This window comes from Lynx rufus, unplaced genomic scaffold (genome assembly GCF_022079265.1).
Source record: "Lynx rufus isolate CCGP_SWC_20201006 ecotype Redwood Valley unplaced genomic scaffold, mLynRuf1.p SCAF_27, whole genome shotgun sequence".
Lineage (NCBI taxonomy): Eukaryota > Metazoa > Chordata > Mammalia > Carnivora > Felidae > Lynx > Lynx rufus.
Window position 1 is genome coordinate 5,520,414 of NW_025814842.1, and position 18,113 is coordinate 5,538,526.

Consider the following 18,113-nt stretch of genomic DNA (forward strand, 5'->3'; position numbering starts at 1 on the left):
GTTCACCTCAATTTCTTTGTGTTCATATTTGAGTGCATTTCGTCCTCCTTGACTTTTCCTTCTGATCTTCTTCAACTCTGCTTGAGATTTCTCCAAAGAATCTAATTTATTCCTGTGTTCTGTTTGGTATCTTTTAAGAGTTGCCTGTAAGTGAAATGTTGTGCTTGTTTTAGTGTAGCACCATACAAACTGTTGGGCAGTTACTGCTGCCAATATTTCCACTGGACGTGGCCCTGCACACCCGTTGCCTCCCTTCCACTTCAACGTGTGACTTTGTCCTCAGGTTCCCCGTTCACAGAAGGGGCCACTGACCACAAGGGCAGCTCCTATAGGATAACAATATCTCTTCTTTCTTGTTTTCTCCAATGTTTTAGAACACTGAGTGGTAAGTACTTTGGGGAATAAAAAACAATTTAATGTTCCTGACTGTTTTATGACTTACAGTTTTAAGAAACAAAATTAACAATTGCAATCACAACCAATTATTTTGGGTGCTGTGTAGCGAAGTGTTTGGGGAGCCTAATAGAACTAGGTCAGAATTCTGGCATCGTCCTTCATTTCCTGTGTGATCTCAGCAATTATTTAATTTCTCTAAAACCCATGTTCTCCCTTTAATCTGTACAGTGAGGATAAGAAGAGTATCTACATAAAGAGTTTCTATAGGGATAAACATCAGATAATGTATGGAAAATGCTTGCCATTACATCTACCTCAGCAGCTTTTGGAGGTCCCTCCAGAGTGCACACAGGGGCAGCAGGGCGATTTCAGGTAACCTACATTGCTTACTGCCACATGGGGTCTTGGTGAGAAAGGGGCTTTGGGTGGCAAAGAAAGTAGCTACTCTACAGCAGGTAAGGGAGGTGGAAAGAGCCCTGTGTGTGGAGGGTCAGGCAGACGGAGAAAACTGCTGGAATCATCAGTACCGGGTGACAGGCAAGGGACACCATGCAGGAGCAGTCTGTGATGACTGGGAGAACACCAAGCACATCTCACGTCCTCAAGTGCTGGTTTGTGAAAGCAACAGCTGCACTAATACAGATGCAGATGCCATCCCCATGTGTGTGTACTTTGAAAACAATGCTTTCTAGAAGCAGGATTCCTTGCAATATTTTCCTCTATGCTTTTTAATAAAGATCCCAGGTGTTAATGCAAATGGAGCCCTGGAAGGCACCTTGTCTATTTCATGCATCTGTGTATATACGCAATACTAATCTCTATCCGTATTTGCTGCTGCTGGATAGACAGTGAGAGAAAGTTCTCCTAGGGCTTAGAGACCAGGCAAGCGTAGCCTCCTGGGAAAGCCAGGCCCCCGTGCCCCACACCTACCTCCACCCACGGAGGTGGAGCAAAACCGTGTACTCACATTCATGTATTTTACATCAAGTTCTGTCTTCTTCTCCAGCTCATGTATAATCTCTTTATGGAATTTTTTGAACTTTTAACAAAAGAAAATGAAAAATTCACATCAGCTTTGAGTCTTTAAGCAAAATAAATTTTTAATGTAAAATAAATATATTTTATAAGTATCAAAAGTTTACATACGTTTTCATCAAGACTCTCATTGAGTTTCTTGTGGGTACTTGAAATCTCTATGAGAACTTGGCCTGTGAATAAAACCAGATGTTGGGGGGAGGGGGGAGAGTCACTGGGTGGATTTTGTAAAGATATTAAAGTAAGTAAAGTAATGGAATGAAGCACAGTCTATCACTGCCCTCAATGCCTGGAAGCATCAGGCCCTGTGGCCTGTCAGAAACACTGACTTCACACCCATGGCAGGGTGGGTTCCAGAGGGACACAGCCCCTTGCAAACTCACTCCACAACATTGTTCACCCAAAGAATGCCAACTTTTGTCTTCAAATTCACATCATGCTTTCTATATTTATTCCCTCCCTAAGCGGAATCTTATTTATCTGATTTAATTTTTAAATTCACTTACAAAAGATTATCATGGTCATTATAGTAACTACCTATAGGAACAAATGACTTATTTTTATCTAATCCCCAGAGTAATCTGATTATCTGTCAGGCATAAAAGATAAAGGTTATTTTTTCTCTCATTCTTGTGTCCTTTCGGAAAATATTAACGCCATGGGAAAATGCAGCAGGGACAGTGCTCTGCATCGTATCTCCCGGGACTACACCAAGTCTCTGACACAAGTACAGTCACAGGACAGAAGAGAATGTTCCAGGACTAAGGAGCCTTGCTCCAAAGGCAGCAGGATGATCATTTGATTTGCAAAGCACATCTCTGGCAGTTTGAGGCAGTGTGATAGACATGTTGACCATGAGGTACCTACTGGGACATACGTGTTCAGGAAGCGGTTGAATTTCTTCAACTCTGATAAAGGTGAACAAGAGCCTCTCTCTCCCTGCTCATTTATCTATAGGAACCAAATGGGTCTGATACCTAAGACCTGGCAGATATGGAATCATCTGGAATAACCACCAGACCATATTAAATAAAAACAAAATGTGCTGGGTAGGTCCCCTACAGTTCAGTGGATATAGATAGAAAGGAATTCCTTGGGTGAACTGAAAGGCTGTAGATGAAGGAGAATTTAAATTAAGACTGTGGTGGATATGGGAAAAGAGAAAGAATACCAACTAGACTATGACTTCAGCTGTCACCTTTACACAAATGACACTACAGTGCCCTGTTGTCGAAACAGTTTAAGACATCTGACTCTCAAACAGTCTAGGTTTCCCCCAATTCAACCCTTTTCTGGGGGCACCTGGGTGGCTCATTCAGTGGAGCATCTGATTCTTGATACTGGCTCAGGTCATGATCTCATGGTTCATGAGCTTGAGCCCAGCATCCAGCTTTGCACTGACAGCATGGAACCTGCTTGGGATTCTCTATCTCTGCCCCTCCCCCAATTGTGCACGCTTTCATGCACATTTATTTATTTATTCTCTAAATAAATAATCATTAAAAAAATTTAAGAAAAAAAAAGAAAAAGAAATTCAATCCCTTCCTGAACATGTTTATCCACCTGGATGTCCCAGGAGGTACGTCATGGTCAACATGTCTAAAAGTGAGTTCACCCCATATTCTCTAGCCCCAGCTCTTAGCTGCCAGCTAGCCAGTCACAAGGGGTCGACACTTCACCCATGTGTCACACTCAATGACAAAGATGCAGTCCCTTGTGCATGTGGTGTCATCACTTGGGCCAACCTCTAGGGTGAAATCATGCCCCTTACTCATCTTGCTTCCTTGGGCAACAAATGTGCTGGCCCTTCCCTGCCGTGGAGAGAAGATATGTGGAAATAACATGTGAAATCTATGTGCACTCAATCATCTGTCCCAGGCCAAGTGGGGAAGAGTCACTGTAATCTGCCACCCAGCAACACATTCAAACCCACCAGTTGGACTAGGAGTGTCCCCCTGCCCATCATTTCTCTTTACTCCCAGCTTGTTCTCTTCTGGATCTTCTTCCTCACAGATGCCAGAGATCCCTCAAAACCAGATGTAACATGTCATTCCCCTGGCCCCCACCCATGGTATCCCAGATAAACCACCTCCTCAGCATGAAGGCCACTGTGGACAATGCTGCTTAAGATAACCATGGCAGGTGGTGGGGACAGAGAATTTCCTGTAAGGACAGAACCTTACAAAGTTACAGATAGGTAACTCGTAAGCCCCTAAGCAGCCTGTGATTCTAGGAACCTCTAACAGAACAGCCTGCCGGATGAACCAAAGGGAGGGGGCAGACACACAGCCAGCCGCATCCCCACCACACCAAGTTATCAAGATACCTACTCTCCATCCTTAATGACATTGACTTCATTTCTCCCATAATTACGTTCTCCTAAAGCTCAACATGAAATAATTCAGAGTTACCACAAAGGAAGCCTTCACATGCCCAAGAATATAATTATATTAAATGTCATTTTATCATTTAGTGATTTCAGACACTGACATAGTCGGAGTTACTTTCACATCCATTTTAAAATCATAAATAACTCTTGGCTACAGATGAAAAACAGTAACAAAAAAAAAAAAACCCTACTTGAATTATTTGAAAATTAAGCACTCTATTCTTGGCAAGTCAGATCTACTTTTTTTAAAAAGTCTAAAAATAATTGTGCTTAAATCACTCAGTGTGATTCAAGGTAGAATCAAAGCACTCAAATTTTTTTTTCATATGGTCATGAACTTTATCTCTACAACCGTATATAATGTGGATCTCTGAGAAGCATGTTGCCAAAACAAAAGCTTGTGCTAGTGTGGCACTCTTGTGAAAGCCAGCGCTGCTGACCCTGATGCTTGGTCTCGAGGCCCCTCCCACCTCGTGGTTTTCTTCCTGTAGGCAGCTGGGTGGAAAGGCTCACTGAAACAGCCCATTCACTCTGTGGCCAGGAGCAGAACACCCGACCTTAGCCTGGTTATTCCTGTCCCTTACAGTTCGTGGAATTTAAATGCTGACTTTATAGCAGCAGCCACGGAGTCCTCGGTCAAAGAAGGATTAGAAAACATCTTTACTGTGATTATGGGAGCTGCCAAAAGTGTATCTTGAAACAGAAAATGAAAAGTCTTTATGTTCAATCTACAGAAGTTTATTCTTAAATATAGCAAGTGTTCCTTTATGTCTGAAACGTTGCATTGCACACGTTTATTTACTCTTAGCCCTGTAACCTAATTTTTCATAAATTACATTTGAGAAGAAAAAAAATTGTTTTGAAAAGGAGGGTGGAGCAGAGCCCAGATTCTAATGGAGCAGAACTAAACACACACCCAAACAGGAACCAATGTGCTGGTCCCAGAAATCACAGACCATATGTACTGATCAACCATTTCCTTTTTTCCTTTTAGGTTCTGAGTACACATTCTGGGAAGAAACACCCAAGTACAGTAATATGACTCAGTATGAGTAAATTATATTCTTAAATAGCATTACTAAAGGATTCACATATATACATATTTCAAAATCATGAATTTGACATAACTAAAAGTTGATGTCCACTATCAGTTTTAGGAACTTTGAATAAACATGTCCAATAATTTGGATAATACTATATAAAGATACGAATTTACTTTTTTTTTTTTTTTCAACGTTTATTTATTTTTGGGACAGAGAGAGACAGAGCATGAACGGGCGAGGGGCAGAGAGAGAGGGAGACACAGAATCGGAAACAGGCTCCAGGCTCTGAGCCATCAGCCCAGAGCCCGACGCGGGGCTCGAACCCACGGACCGCGAGATCGTGACCTGGCTGAAGTCGGACGCTTAACCGACTGCGCCACCCAGGCGCCCCTAAAGATACGAATTTAAACTGAATGGATTTAAAAAGTTAAATAACTAAAATTAAAGAATATTACTTGTATGAACACATAAAAGTTTTCATTTGAAATACAGATTAGTTGTTGGACTGTTAATATATTTTCAACTAGATAATCCATTTTTTTAAAGTTTGAGAGCAAAAGACAGTGTGAGTCGGGGGAGGGGCAGAGAGAGAAGGAGAGAATCCCAAGCAGGCTCTGTGCTATCAGTGCAGAGCCCGATGTGGGGCTTGATCTCATGAACTGTGAGGTAATGACCTGAGAGGAAATCAACAGAAGCTCAACTCACTGAGCCACCAGGCACCCTGACAACTAGATAATTCTTCATCAATTCACAGTATAAATTTAGAGAAACCAGATGGATACTATTAACAGACATGAGTAGCACAGAACAGGTGCTCAACGTGTAGGCACACAGACTTTTTCATTTATAATTGATCATGGATAATCAGAACACAGTATTTCCAGAAAGCACAGAGCAATGATGGAGTGAGTCACACACGATTTCCTCCCTGTTACTTCAAGTGGAATCAAACAATAAAATGAGACAGTAAAAGCCAACCTACTGTGGACCTAAAGTTACACTCCATGAATTATGGTAAACCTGACCAAAAACGTCACTGGAAAAAGGATATACTTTTTCTGACAATTTTTAAAATATCAAACGTGATGAGAAAATATAATGGAAGTAAAAGCAAACTACACGCAGATGGCTATGTTAAATACACAAGTATGTATCCCACAGATTAGAGTCACCAGCACGGAATTAGTACAGAGGCAGATTAGTAACCATGAACACGTGACTCAACTTGAAAGCTTTACCAGCATCTAAGAATAGCCCTCAGGGCTGCCCACCCACAGTCCCTGGATGCAACTGGAGGTGCTCTTTTCTGGTGAGTGTCAATACTGTACCACTAAACAACGTGCATGTAGGGATAAAGCCAAATAAGTGATAGGGTAAGCATTTCATCTAACACTCCTCCAGAAATCTAGCTTCTGACCTGGCCAACTATAGTACCACAGTTCTAATTAATGTCTTCATGGAGACCGTAATTATTCTACCACTGATCACGACTTAGTCCATCCTATGAAAACAAATTGGACAAACAGAAATCGTACATTAGAAGTATATAGTGTTCCAAAGTTCTTTCATAGTCTGAGAGAAAAGTAAACTGCCAGGCAGCATCTGACTTTGTTAAGAAGAGATGCCACTAGGGTAGCCACTAAAAGAATAAAGTGCGTATAACGACAAAGCAAACAGGGGAAAAAACAATCAGCCAAAAAAGAGGACAAGAGAAGAAATGAACATAGGACAGACAGCAGAAAGTAATTACACTTAATGTAAATAGACTATATAATCCAATTAGAAGACAAACACTGTTAGGATTAAACAAAACAAAACAAAACAAAACACCCAATTATATTTTCCTTAAAAGAGATACACTTTAGATATAGGGATACAGAGAGTAAAAGGATGTAATAAGATATATAGCAAACACTAAACAAAAGAAAGCCGATGTAGGTACATTAAAACCAAACAAGATGTAGTAAGTGGTCAAAGAGGGTGAGAAGCATTATTAGAATTAGACATAAAACAATGATTTCATAATGGGAAAAGGTTCATATGGAAGATGGAAAATTTTTTTATTCATAGGCAGCTATTAACATGGTCTCAACATATTTAAACTAAAACTGAATTATAAGAAGAAATAGATAAATCAATAATAATTGTAGGAGACTTCAATATGCTTCTCTTGGTAAATGGGTAGAATGAGTAGGCAAATATAGCAGTACAAATGTAGATAACCTGAATAAGATGATAAATACAGGTGATCTAGTGAACATATATAGAAGACTATATCTGATAACTTCATTTTTAAAGCAAAGAGTATATTAAAAAGAGATCAAAAGAAAACCTCACTCTATTTCAAAGGGAGTATGCCCTTTAACCACATCAAAATTAAACCAGAAACCATTAAAAGAAAGGTAACCAGAAAATGTTCCTATACTGGAAATGAAGAAACAGACTTCTAAATAACCTACAGATCAAAGAAGAAACCACAATGGAAATTAAAATTATTTTGAAATAAAATGATAAATATAGGATATAAGAACATGTAAGATGCAACTAAAAATTGTGGTTAGAGGAAATTTATAGCCTTCAAATGCATATGTTAGAGGAGTGTGAAAAACACTAAACACTCATTTCAAGAACTTAGAGGAATATAATCCAATAAAAATAAATTAACTACTGATAAACATAACAACACAGATATATTTCAGAAATATATTAAATGAAAGAAGACAGACTAAAAAAGCTATATACTGTATGATTCTATTTATAAAACATTCTGGAAAAGGCAAAACCGACAGTATGTGATAAACAAATCTGCTTACTCTGTGATCCAGCAATTCTACTCCTAGATATATCCCCAAGAGAAATGAGTGCATTTGTTTACCAACAGAAGCACAAGAATGTCCATAGCAGCTTTATTCACATATCCAAGGCCAGAAACAACTCAAACATCTATCAACACTGAAATGGATAAATTATAGAATGGATACACTCACACAATGGAGCAGGAAGACCCGAAATCTGTATATAGATTCCTCTCAAATCCTTGGCTAACACCTAAACTGCACATGCACAGGGTGAGACTCTAAGAAAAACCAGCAGTTAGAAGGATGTAGAGTTTGGCAGAGATTCTCAGTAGGACACACATTGAGTTGTCGGGAGGAATACAAAGTTGGGAATTCAAGTCCCACCAAGTGAGAAAGGCTTCATAAATACCACAGGCTGCCCAGTGACATCAAGAAGGGACGTACCTTAGGAATAAACACTGTCACAGGACAAGGGCAAAACCAAAATAGATCCACCAGAAAAAAATCTACCAGTAAGCCTCCACGAATCAAGGTGATCTACTAGTAATGTAACTGTCTACTGGAATAAAACTTCATAATCTTAAGAGGAAGATAACAAAATAGAGTCTCTACAACATTTTTTTAGTTTAGTTATTTTGAGAGACAGAAAGCAAGCTCACTAGTGGGGTAAGGGCAGAGAGAGAGGGAGAGAGAATTGCAAGCAGGCTCTGTGCTGTCAGTGCAGGCTCAAACGAGGCTCAAACCCACGAACCATGAGATTGTGACCTAAGCTGAGATCAAGAGTAGGACGCTTAACCGAATGAGCCACTCAGGTGCCCTGAGTCTCTATAACATTTTATCACAATGTTCAGGACAGGAAAAAAAATTGGTAGGGTGAATGACAAACTTACAAACTCTGAAATCATTTTAGTAGGATCATTTTCTTTTGGCATTCCAAAATGTATAATTATAATACTTCAGTTTATGTATAACTTCACTATTATAAATAAACTTATAACATATTATAAATCGATACAAAATTTTTTTCCTTTTGTGACTGGTTTACTTAGTACAATGTCCTCAAGGTTCATCTATGCTATAGGATATGTCAGAATTTCCTCTCTCTCTCTTTTTTAATGTTTATTTATTTTGAGAGACAGAGCATGAATGGGGGAGGGGCAGAGAGCGAGGGAGACACAGAATCCGAAGCAGGCTCCAGGCTCCAAGCTGTCCAAACAGAGCCCAAAGCAGGGGCTCCAACCCATTAACCATGAGATCATGACCCAAGCTGAAGTCAGATGGTTAACCAACTGAGCCACTCAGGTGTCCCAGAATTTCCTTTCTTTTTAAGGCTGAATAATATTCCACTGTATGGATATTCCTCATTTTATTTATCTATTCATCATGAGGAAAAAATGTTGACAGTCACTTTGGTTCTTTCTACCTCTTGGCTATTGTGAGTAATGCTGCATAAACATGGGTGTGCAGATATCTCTTCAAGACTCACTTTATAAAAAATTTATTTTTAAAGTAAATTTGTTTTTTTAATTTTATTTTTTATTTTAGACAGAGAACATAAGCAGGGGAGAGGGGCAGGGGAGGAAAGAGGGAATGGAGCCTGACATGGGGCTTGATCCCACGATCCTGGGATCATGACCTGATCTGAAATCAAGAGTCAGACGCTCACCAGGTGAGCCACCCAGGTACCCCCAAATTAATTTTTTTAATTCAAGTATAATAAACAGTGTTCTACTAGTTTAAACTGATAAAAATGTTTAATAATTCCAGAACTGTTTTATTATTTTTTTTAATATTTATTTATTTTGGGGACAGTGCAAGCAGCAGAGGGGCAGAGAGAGGGGGACAGAGGATCCAAAGCAGGCTCTGTGCTGACAGGCTGACCGCAGTAAGCCTGATGTGGGGCTTGAACTCACAAACCACATGATCATGACCTGGGCTGAAGCTGGACACTCAACTGACTGAGCCACCCAGGTGCCCCAATAATTCCAGAACTATTTTAGGTGTATCACAGAATTGAGAAAATGTACAATTATGATGATGTTATTGGGAGCCAATATTTGCACATATTTCCAAAATATGTAAGTGCATATGCTTATTTTTATATGTCCATGTGTATATATGCATATATGTATGCATATACACAGGTCTGGTTTTGTATGTATGTATGTACACAGTACACACTGTATACATGTATATATTTCCTAGATCTGTTTGCTGAAAGGATCAAGATGACACTTCAACAGAGCAATAAGCACACCTAGTATTCAAATCTTAGCTTCTAGTATCATCCCCACTAAAAGCAAGGAGCATTCCTCAGAAAAAAATACCTGTCGATTCCACAATTGAGAAGGGACAAGATGAGCCTCAAACGTACTTTTATGCAAGAAAATAAGGAAGTATACAAGAAAGAATGAATGAATGAGTGAATGAATTAGAATCAGCCTGAAGGAGCTCCTATTGGCCCAATATAGGACGGTTTGAGCACCAAAGTAATTAAGGACAGTAAGAGGATATATATAAATAATTGAAAAAACCTTGGAACCCATGAGCCCACAGCAATAAATAGATAAATAAAAAAAGAAAGAGGAGAGAAAGGAGGGCTTCTGTTAAAAGTAAAATGCAACAAGTACAGTAAACACTCGTTCAGGCAAAATTAATAGATGCTGAATCTAGAGAACAAATGTTGATGAGGAATAAGAGATCTGCATAGTCTGGGTGCGCCTGGCTGCTTCAGTTGGTGGAGCATGTGACTCTTGATCTTGGTGTAATGAGTTCGAGCCCCATGCTGGGTGTAGAGATTACTTAAAAATAGAAAAATCTTCTAAAAAGTTTTTTAAAAAGATCTACCTGCTCTGGTCATCAATCCAGTGCTGGTTGATAAAGAAGTGTGTTGACATGAGAAAGAATACCTACCAATGCTCTGCTTATTTCATAGTAAGTCCCTGGCAATCTCAATCTTAGAAAATAGTAGAAATGGCCAAAGATCTGAAGGAGAAAGTTCTCTGAGCCAAACAGAAGTTGTAGCTACAAACCCAAACATTCTTTCCCTCTTGGAGAAGAGTGGAGTCCCTTTAGACACAGAACAAAGGAACTTTTATATATAGACCTAGAATAGGTTTCCCAAAAGACATCGTTCTTCCATAATGAAAGGCCAGCAGCTACTGCTGGTCTCTCAGCGACAGAACACAAGATGTCTAAGAAGAGCTCCTGAAGATGAAAGGCTGGCTGAGGAGGCTGGAAAAGAGTGGGGTACTGTGAAAGCTAAAAGACTGGGAGCATTTTCAGAAAGTGGGGTGCTCTGCATTGTAATCACCCACAGTGAACTCAAGGGGCACAAACATCGGGCAAAGGTTAAAGCATCTGCAGAAAGATGCAATGGTGCCAGACAGGCCTCTGGTAAGTTCTTTAACCTCTCTCCAGGTCATCTCATGCAGCCTCAGTACTGTCAGCTGTATGGTGGTAACCAGAATATCTACTTCACAGGCTTAGGAGAGTACAGTGCTTTCCTGAGCTCTGAAAGGAAACACTGGCTGGTAAGGTGTGCATCCAGACAGGAGTAGCAAATTAGTTAAATAATGCATGAAACACAATAACAGAATGGGCCCACATGCTTTTCAACACGCTTTCTTTCTGAGTACTTGTTTTCTGGAAATAAAGCCCACATACTAGGTTGTCAACTTATACCTAGTTACCACATTTGTTTAAATATTTCTTGTTCCTTACATGTACACATCTGTGTATTCTTTAATATACTTTAGTATGCTTAAAATGTTTCAGAATAATTCCTAAAATTTACTAAAATAGACAAATGGACACCCACCTCTCCTAAACTCAGCTCAGGGCTCCTCTCATGTTTCTTTCCCCCTTCTTAGGGTCCCCAAAGGAAAAACCGTCCATCTCCTGTTGAAGGTATTCTTGAGAAAATGGCTAAGAAAGAATTCTTGAGATGTCTTTGGTGCAAAAACATGATTTTATTAAAACACAGGGACAGAACCCGTGGGCAGAAAGAGCCACCCTAGGGTTGCAAGGAGTGACTGATTATAACTTCTAAGTTAGTGGGGGTTAGGGATAGCGTAGCCTCTAAGGAATTTGAAAGCAAGGATTTCAGGACCTTGAGGGGCTAGCTGCTGTTAAGATAAGCTTACTTTTAGTCTTTAATAAAACAAAAACATTAAGGAAGTAAGGCAGCCATGAGTTGCTTGAGGAAGGTCATGGTCTGCATGTTTCAAGTGTTTATGAGTGGGCTGCAAGCTCTGAGGAGATTTAAGCTACATTTCTCTTGCCTTTGTTTCCCTTACCACTATTATCAAAAAGGAATACACACAGTACTCTTTCCTCTACCTCAGAGCCTTTCCCTTTACTAAACAGAACACTTAGCACTTCAGTTTTAAGTGTTGACAATTCTTCTATACTTATACTGTACCAGGAATGATCCATTGGAGAACAGACACATCTGACCACTGCTGGTTAGAAACCAACCACCAAGGGCACTTCTGGTTTCTGCTCTGGTTTCTGTGAAGAACTTGGAAGTCATCACTCTCTTACTCACATCAAGAAGCTAAATAAACTGAAAAACAACAGTGCTTCTTAGATTCAGTAGAGAATTAAGTTCACAGGTAAAGATCTGCCCTGAAAACCAGAGACAGGCTAATGTGGAGAATCCTGGTTTACTGGCAGAAGAAACCAATGCTGGAGCCAGTACTGCTAGAAACTCTTCAACTGTAACTGATGGTTGCTGGAGGCTCAGCACGAACCAGCTTGAGTTAAAAATTCCAGGGGCGCCTGGGTGGCTCAGTCGGTTAAGCGCCCGACTTCAGCTCAGGTCATGATCTCGCGGTCTGTGAGTTCAAGCCCCGCATCGGGCTCTGTGCTGACAGCTCAGAGCCTGGAGCCTGTTTCGGATTCTGTGTCTCCCTCTCTCTCTCTGACCCTCCCCCATTCATGCTCTGTCTCTCTCTGTCTCAAAAATGAATAAATGTTAAAAAAAAAAAAAATTCCAGAGGGCTCAGTCTTAGGGGAGGAGTCTAGCACTTTCATGAGTATTACCTCTAGGAGCCCCCACCAGGTTCCTACCCTGAAGACTGGAGAAAATGCCCATGGGGCTTATAGGCAGGTGGAGGGGGAAAATAACCGTTCTGAAATCAGCCCAGCATTGTTCTGTTCTTGCTTTGTTCTGTGTATGGAAGGTGAGGCCTCAAAAGAAACCGTTTTACTAAAGCCTTATGCCAGGTATTTTGACCCACTAAAAATCAAATACACCCCACAAAACAAAAAAATGGAGATTTAAACCTAGAATTATAGAATTATCCCCCTCCCTAATACTTCACTACTATAGCATCCATCAACAGGGTTTACATCTGAGACTTCATTTAGAAGGATTTTGGGAGGAAACTGAAAGACAACAGTGGGATGGGACAAAGCAAGGACATCAGAGGAAAACTGAAGTTCGAAGCTCTTCCCAGAGAAAATCACAGAGGACAGAAACTTGGTGCTACATAAAGAAATGAAAATGAATAAAGGAAACCTCATTTCAAATGGAGTCAGAAAGCCCCCAAGGGGGTAGTTCTTGCCTATAACCACTTGTGCCATTTGCAGACCTCAGCAGGGAAAAGGCAGCATGTCTGAATTTCCCAACAGGAAGAAGCCTACTACCCGCAGGAGGAGGAAAGAAGATTTTCTCCGGCCCAGCAACAATTCAGCCAATGAGAAGTCACCATAAACCTGAACTCTCGCCCTCCTCCAATGAGCTTTCATTCCAAATAGCCCCTCCCACTTTGTCCTTTCCTCTGTAAAAGCAAGCCCTCTCCTGTGTTTTCTGGACTTGCCTATGGTTTGTCATAGTCTGTGTACCCCCTATTGCAATTCCCAAATAAACTCATTTTGCTGGTCAACTAGTTGGCTATTTTACTTTTAAGGTTGACAGAAATGAAGAGCATTAAAGAAGGAATGAATGAAAGTAATTAAACCTTGTATTTCTTATTCTTAATTGATACACTAGATAACTTTATTTGAAGTAATAGCAACAACATATGGAGTGGGTATGACTTATGGATAAGTCAGATGAATAACAGCAGTGCTACAGAGGTTAGGAGGGAGGAACTGGTAATACTCTGCATAAAGACCCTGTGCTGCCTGGGAAGTGATACAGTGGTGTTTGAAAGTGGACCTAGATTGCCTGTATACTACCCAACCTTAGGACAACCACTACCAAAAAAGAAAAAGGTTTAAGTATAATCAGTATGCTGAGAGGAGATAAAATAGAATATAAAATGCTCAATTAAAACCAGAAAGTGCAGGAAATGGGGAAGATTGTTTTAAGATAATGAACAAGTACAAAGAATACAAAACAAGTACAGTGATGTTAATCTAATGACATCACTAATCATTTTAAATATAAGTGGTTTAAATGTACCAATTAAAAGAGAGACTGACAGAGTAGACTTCTTCATGTACATGTGCCCACTAAGAGAAAGCTGAAATACACGGGGAAGAACTGACAGAGCTGCAAGGAGAAACAGATGAATCCACTATAATAATCACTGTGGACTTCAATACTCTCAGTAACTGATAGCAGGATGATTGAAGTGAACAGCATCATCAATCAACTGAATCTAAATGACAGAGTAAACTTCACCCGGCAACAGCAGAATACACATTCTTTTTAAGCTCAACACAAAACATTCACCAGGACAGACCACATTCTGCACCATAAAACATACCTCAACAAATTTAAAAGAATGGAAGTCATACAAAAAATGCCCTCAGACCACGGTGGGATTAAACTAGAAACAAGTAACAGAAATCTAGCTGAAAAAAATCCCAAAATACTTGGAAATGAAACAACATACTTCTCAATAACACAGGGGTCAAAGAAGAAAACAAGAGAACTTTTTAAATATTTGAACAAAATGAAAACACAACATATCAAAATTTGTGCAATGCAAGCAAAAGCAGTACTTCAAGGGAAATTTATAGCACTCAATGCATGTATTGGAAAAGATATAAAGTCAATACTCGAAGCTTCCAACTTAAGAAGCCAGAGAAAGAAGAACAATTTAAACTAAGGCAAGTGGAAGAAAAGAACTAATAAAAATTAAAGCATAAATGAGAATAGGATAACTATAATAAAGAAAAGTCAATGAAACCAAAAGCTAGCTCTTTAAAATGCTGATAAACCTCTAGCTAGGCTAAACTAGGGAAAAAGAGAGAAGACACAAATTATAGGAATAACTTGCTTTATTGTGCTTCGCAGATATTGCATTTTTTATAAACTGGAAGGTTTGTAACAACCCCACATCAAGTATGTCTATTGGCACCATCTCCCAATAGCATTTGCTCACTTTGTCACTCTGTCACATTTTGGCAATTCTCACAATATTTCAAACTTTCTCATTGCTGAATTTGTTACTATGATCTGTGATCAATGATCTTTGATACTACTATTAGAATAGTTTTGGGGTGCTTTTAATCTCACTCATTTAAGATGGCAGACTTAATAAATGTTATGTTCTTGCTGCTTCACTGACCAACAGCTCCCCTCCCTCACTTCCTCTCCTCTGGCCTCCCTATTCCCTGAGATACAACAATATTTAAATTAGGTTAATTAATAACCCTATAATGGCCTTTAAGTGTTCAAGTGAAAAAAAGATTATTACACCTCTCACTTTATTTTTTTATTTGAAAGAGTGTGTGTGTGAGCGAAGGGGAGGGGCGGGGGGGGAGAGAGAGAGGGCTGGAGGCAGGGAGAATCTTAAAGGCAGGATGAGCGTGGAGCACGACGTAGGGCTCGATCCCATGACTCTGGGATCATGACCTGAGCCAAAATCAAGAGTTGGATGCTTAACTGAGCCACCAAAGTGCCCCACACCTATCACTTTAAATCAAAAGCTAGAAGTGACTGGGATTAGTGCTTAAGAGTGTCTCTGCCCCTCCCCCCACTCTTTTTCTAAAAACAAAAACAAAAAACCCAAATTAAAAAAAAAAACCACTCCACAGCTATCAGAATGACTAAAATCCAGAAAACTGACAACGCCAAATGTCGAGAATGTGCAAAAATGGTATAGTTTGGCAGTTTCTTACAAAGGTAAACAGTCGTACTATTCAATCCAGTAATTGTGCTCCTAGGTGTTCACCCAAATGACTTAAAATCTTTTGTCCACAGAAAAACCTGTACATGAATGTTAATAGCAGCCTTTTCATACTGCCAAGACTTGGAAGCAACCAAGATGAATGGATAGACTGTTGTGGTACATGTACACAACTGAGTATATTACTCAGGGATAAAAAAGAAAGAAACTATTAAGCCACGAAGAGACATGGAGAGCAAGCTTAAATGCATATTGTTTAGTGAAAGAAGCCAGTCTCAAAAGGCTACATACTACAAAATTCCAACTAAATGACATTCTGGAAAGGGCAAAACTATGGAGACAATAAAAAGATCAGTGGTTGCCAAGGAGGGTGGGGGAGTGGATACTGTAATGGTAGACGTATGTCATTAAACATTTGTCAAAACTCATGTTAACACAAAAAGTGAACCTTGTGGCACCTGGATGGCTGAGTCAGTTGAGTGTCTGACTTCGGCTCAGGTCATGAGCTCGCGGTTCATGAGTTTGAGCCCAGTGTTCGGCTCTGTGCTGACAGCTTGGAGCCTGGAGCCTGCTTTGGATTCTGTGTCTCCCTCTATCTCCGCCCCTCCCCCACTCATGTGTTGTCTCTCTCTCTCTCTCAAAAACAAACATAAAAAAAAAAAGTGAACCTTAATGTAAATTATAGACTTTAGTTGATAGCAATGTATCTATACTGGTTCATCACTGAGTGGGAGAGAGAGGAGTATGTGGGAAGTCTGGGTAAGATCTGCTCAATTTTCTGTAAACCTAAAACTTCTTTAAAAAAACAAATTTATTAAAAACAAAATAACACAAAACAACAGCCGTCTGGAACCAGCAGTGATTAGGAAGCACTGCCCTCTTCCGAGGAAAACACATGCAGTGTCTGAATGCTTCTAGAAGTTACTCATGGACAAGAACTTGCATTCTGATTCTCAGTTACCTGTGTGATACCAGTGCCTGCCCAGCACATAACAGTCCTTAAAAGTCTAGTCAATAAGTGTACTGAACAAATGAATTAGAGGGTAATTGCAGTGAGAAAGAACATAAAGTAGTATAGTAGGGCAGAGAAAGGAAAATCTGGCAAAAGTTTGACCCATCATATGGTGGTATCTGTAGTATTTTATTTTATTCCTATACACATAGGTATCACAGAAAGTCCTACAGGAAGAATGCTTTCTGTTAAACCTGAATGCCTGATCCCTAACTTGCCCCCCCCCTCTCTTAATCTACTCAACAACTGGATCTAGATGGAGAGGCTTCTATTGTGGCAGTACAGACGCTGGCTGCATCTGGAGTGTGAGCACCCAGCATCCATATGTAGGATCCTAAGCCCCGGAAGAACAAGCTCTCTCAGCCAGGGCTGGCACCCACACAGACCAGTTTCCATCCGCAGAGCCTCCAGGAGCAAATTCCTGGCATCTTTTGTTTCCTATCACGAAGGTTTAGTAACCCTGAGGTTTGGTCTCAGAGAATCCTGAGCCACAAACAACATATTAAAAAAAGAAAGAAGGGGCGCCTGGGTGGCTCAGTCGGTTAAGCGTCCGACTTCGGCTCAGGTCACGATCTCGCGGTCCGTGAGTCCGAGCCCCGCGTCGGGCTCTGTGCTGACTGCTCAGAGCCTGGAGCCTGTTTCAGATTCTGTGTCTCCCTCTCTCTCTGACCCTCCCCCGTTCATGCTCTGTCTCTCTCTGTCTCAAAAATAAATAAACGTTAAAAAAAAAATTAAAAAAAAAAAAGAAAGAAAAGAAAAAAAAACAAAAACCAAAAACGAAGGGACATTTTTGTTTACAAAATTTTCATTCTGCCAGACAAAAAGCTATAATACCAGACTGTGTGGGTTCGATTCTGGACACTTGGCAATCCCAGCTGCGAGGATTAAGTGTGCTAACAAGGGAAAGGTTCCAAGAGCAAGATGCACACTAAACACCCAATGCTAGACTCCCTTCTAGCTCCTGATTTCTGGTAAAAAGTGGGAATGGAAGGGAAAGATAATACAGAAAGGAGGAAGTTGGTATAAACCACTTATTTTGGATGTTTGGCAATAAAAGAAGTAAGAAGGTAGCTAGAGAAAGGAACAATAAATTTTTTTCTTTTTTAAGAAAGGGAATGACAAAAAGTGTGAAGGAAGAATAAATGAAAACCAATAAACTCCATATATGAATTAATTCTTAACTTATATATAAAAATGCTTTAAAAGGAAAATATTAGTTATCTTTGCATAGAGACTTAAATCTCCATGGGAATTATCATTAGAAAACATCCTGGATATTTAAACTCAAGTCTTTTCAGTGAAGCAGAGAACAAATGCACGCCCAATATCAGAAACCAATTCTTTCATCACCTA

The 18,113-nt window shown here is 39.9% G+C and overlaps 1 protein-coding gene across 3 annotated transcripts in view; it reads right to left on the reverse strand.

Moving 5' to 3' along the window:
- BAIAP2L1 (BAR/IMD domain containing adaptor protein 2 like 1) overlaps positions 1 to 18,113 on the reverse strand; it is a 68,561-nt gene that overhangs the window by 23,927 nt on the left and 26,521 nt on the right. For all 3 annotated transcript variants that reach the window (XM_047089517.1, XM_047089516.1, XM_047089518.1), the window contains 3 exons: positions 1,543 to 1,604; positions 1,364 to 1,435; positions 7 to 144 (listed from right to left, as the gene is read on the reverse strand). In XM_047089517.1, the coding sequence (XP_046945473.1) occupies positions 7 to 144; positions 1,364 to 1,435; positions 1,543 to 1,604 (272 nt within the window). The remainder of the gene's footprint in view (positions 1 to 6; positions 145 to 1,363; positions 1,436 to 1,542; positions 1,605 to 18,113) is intronic.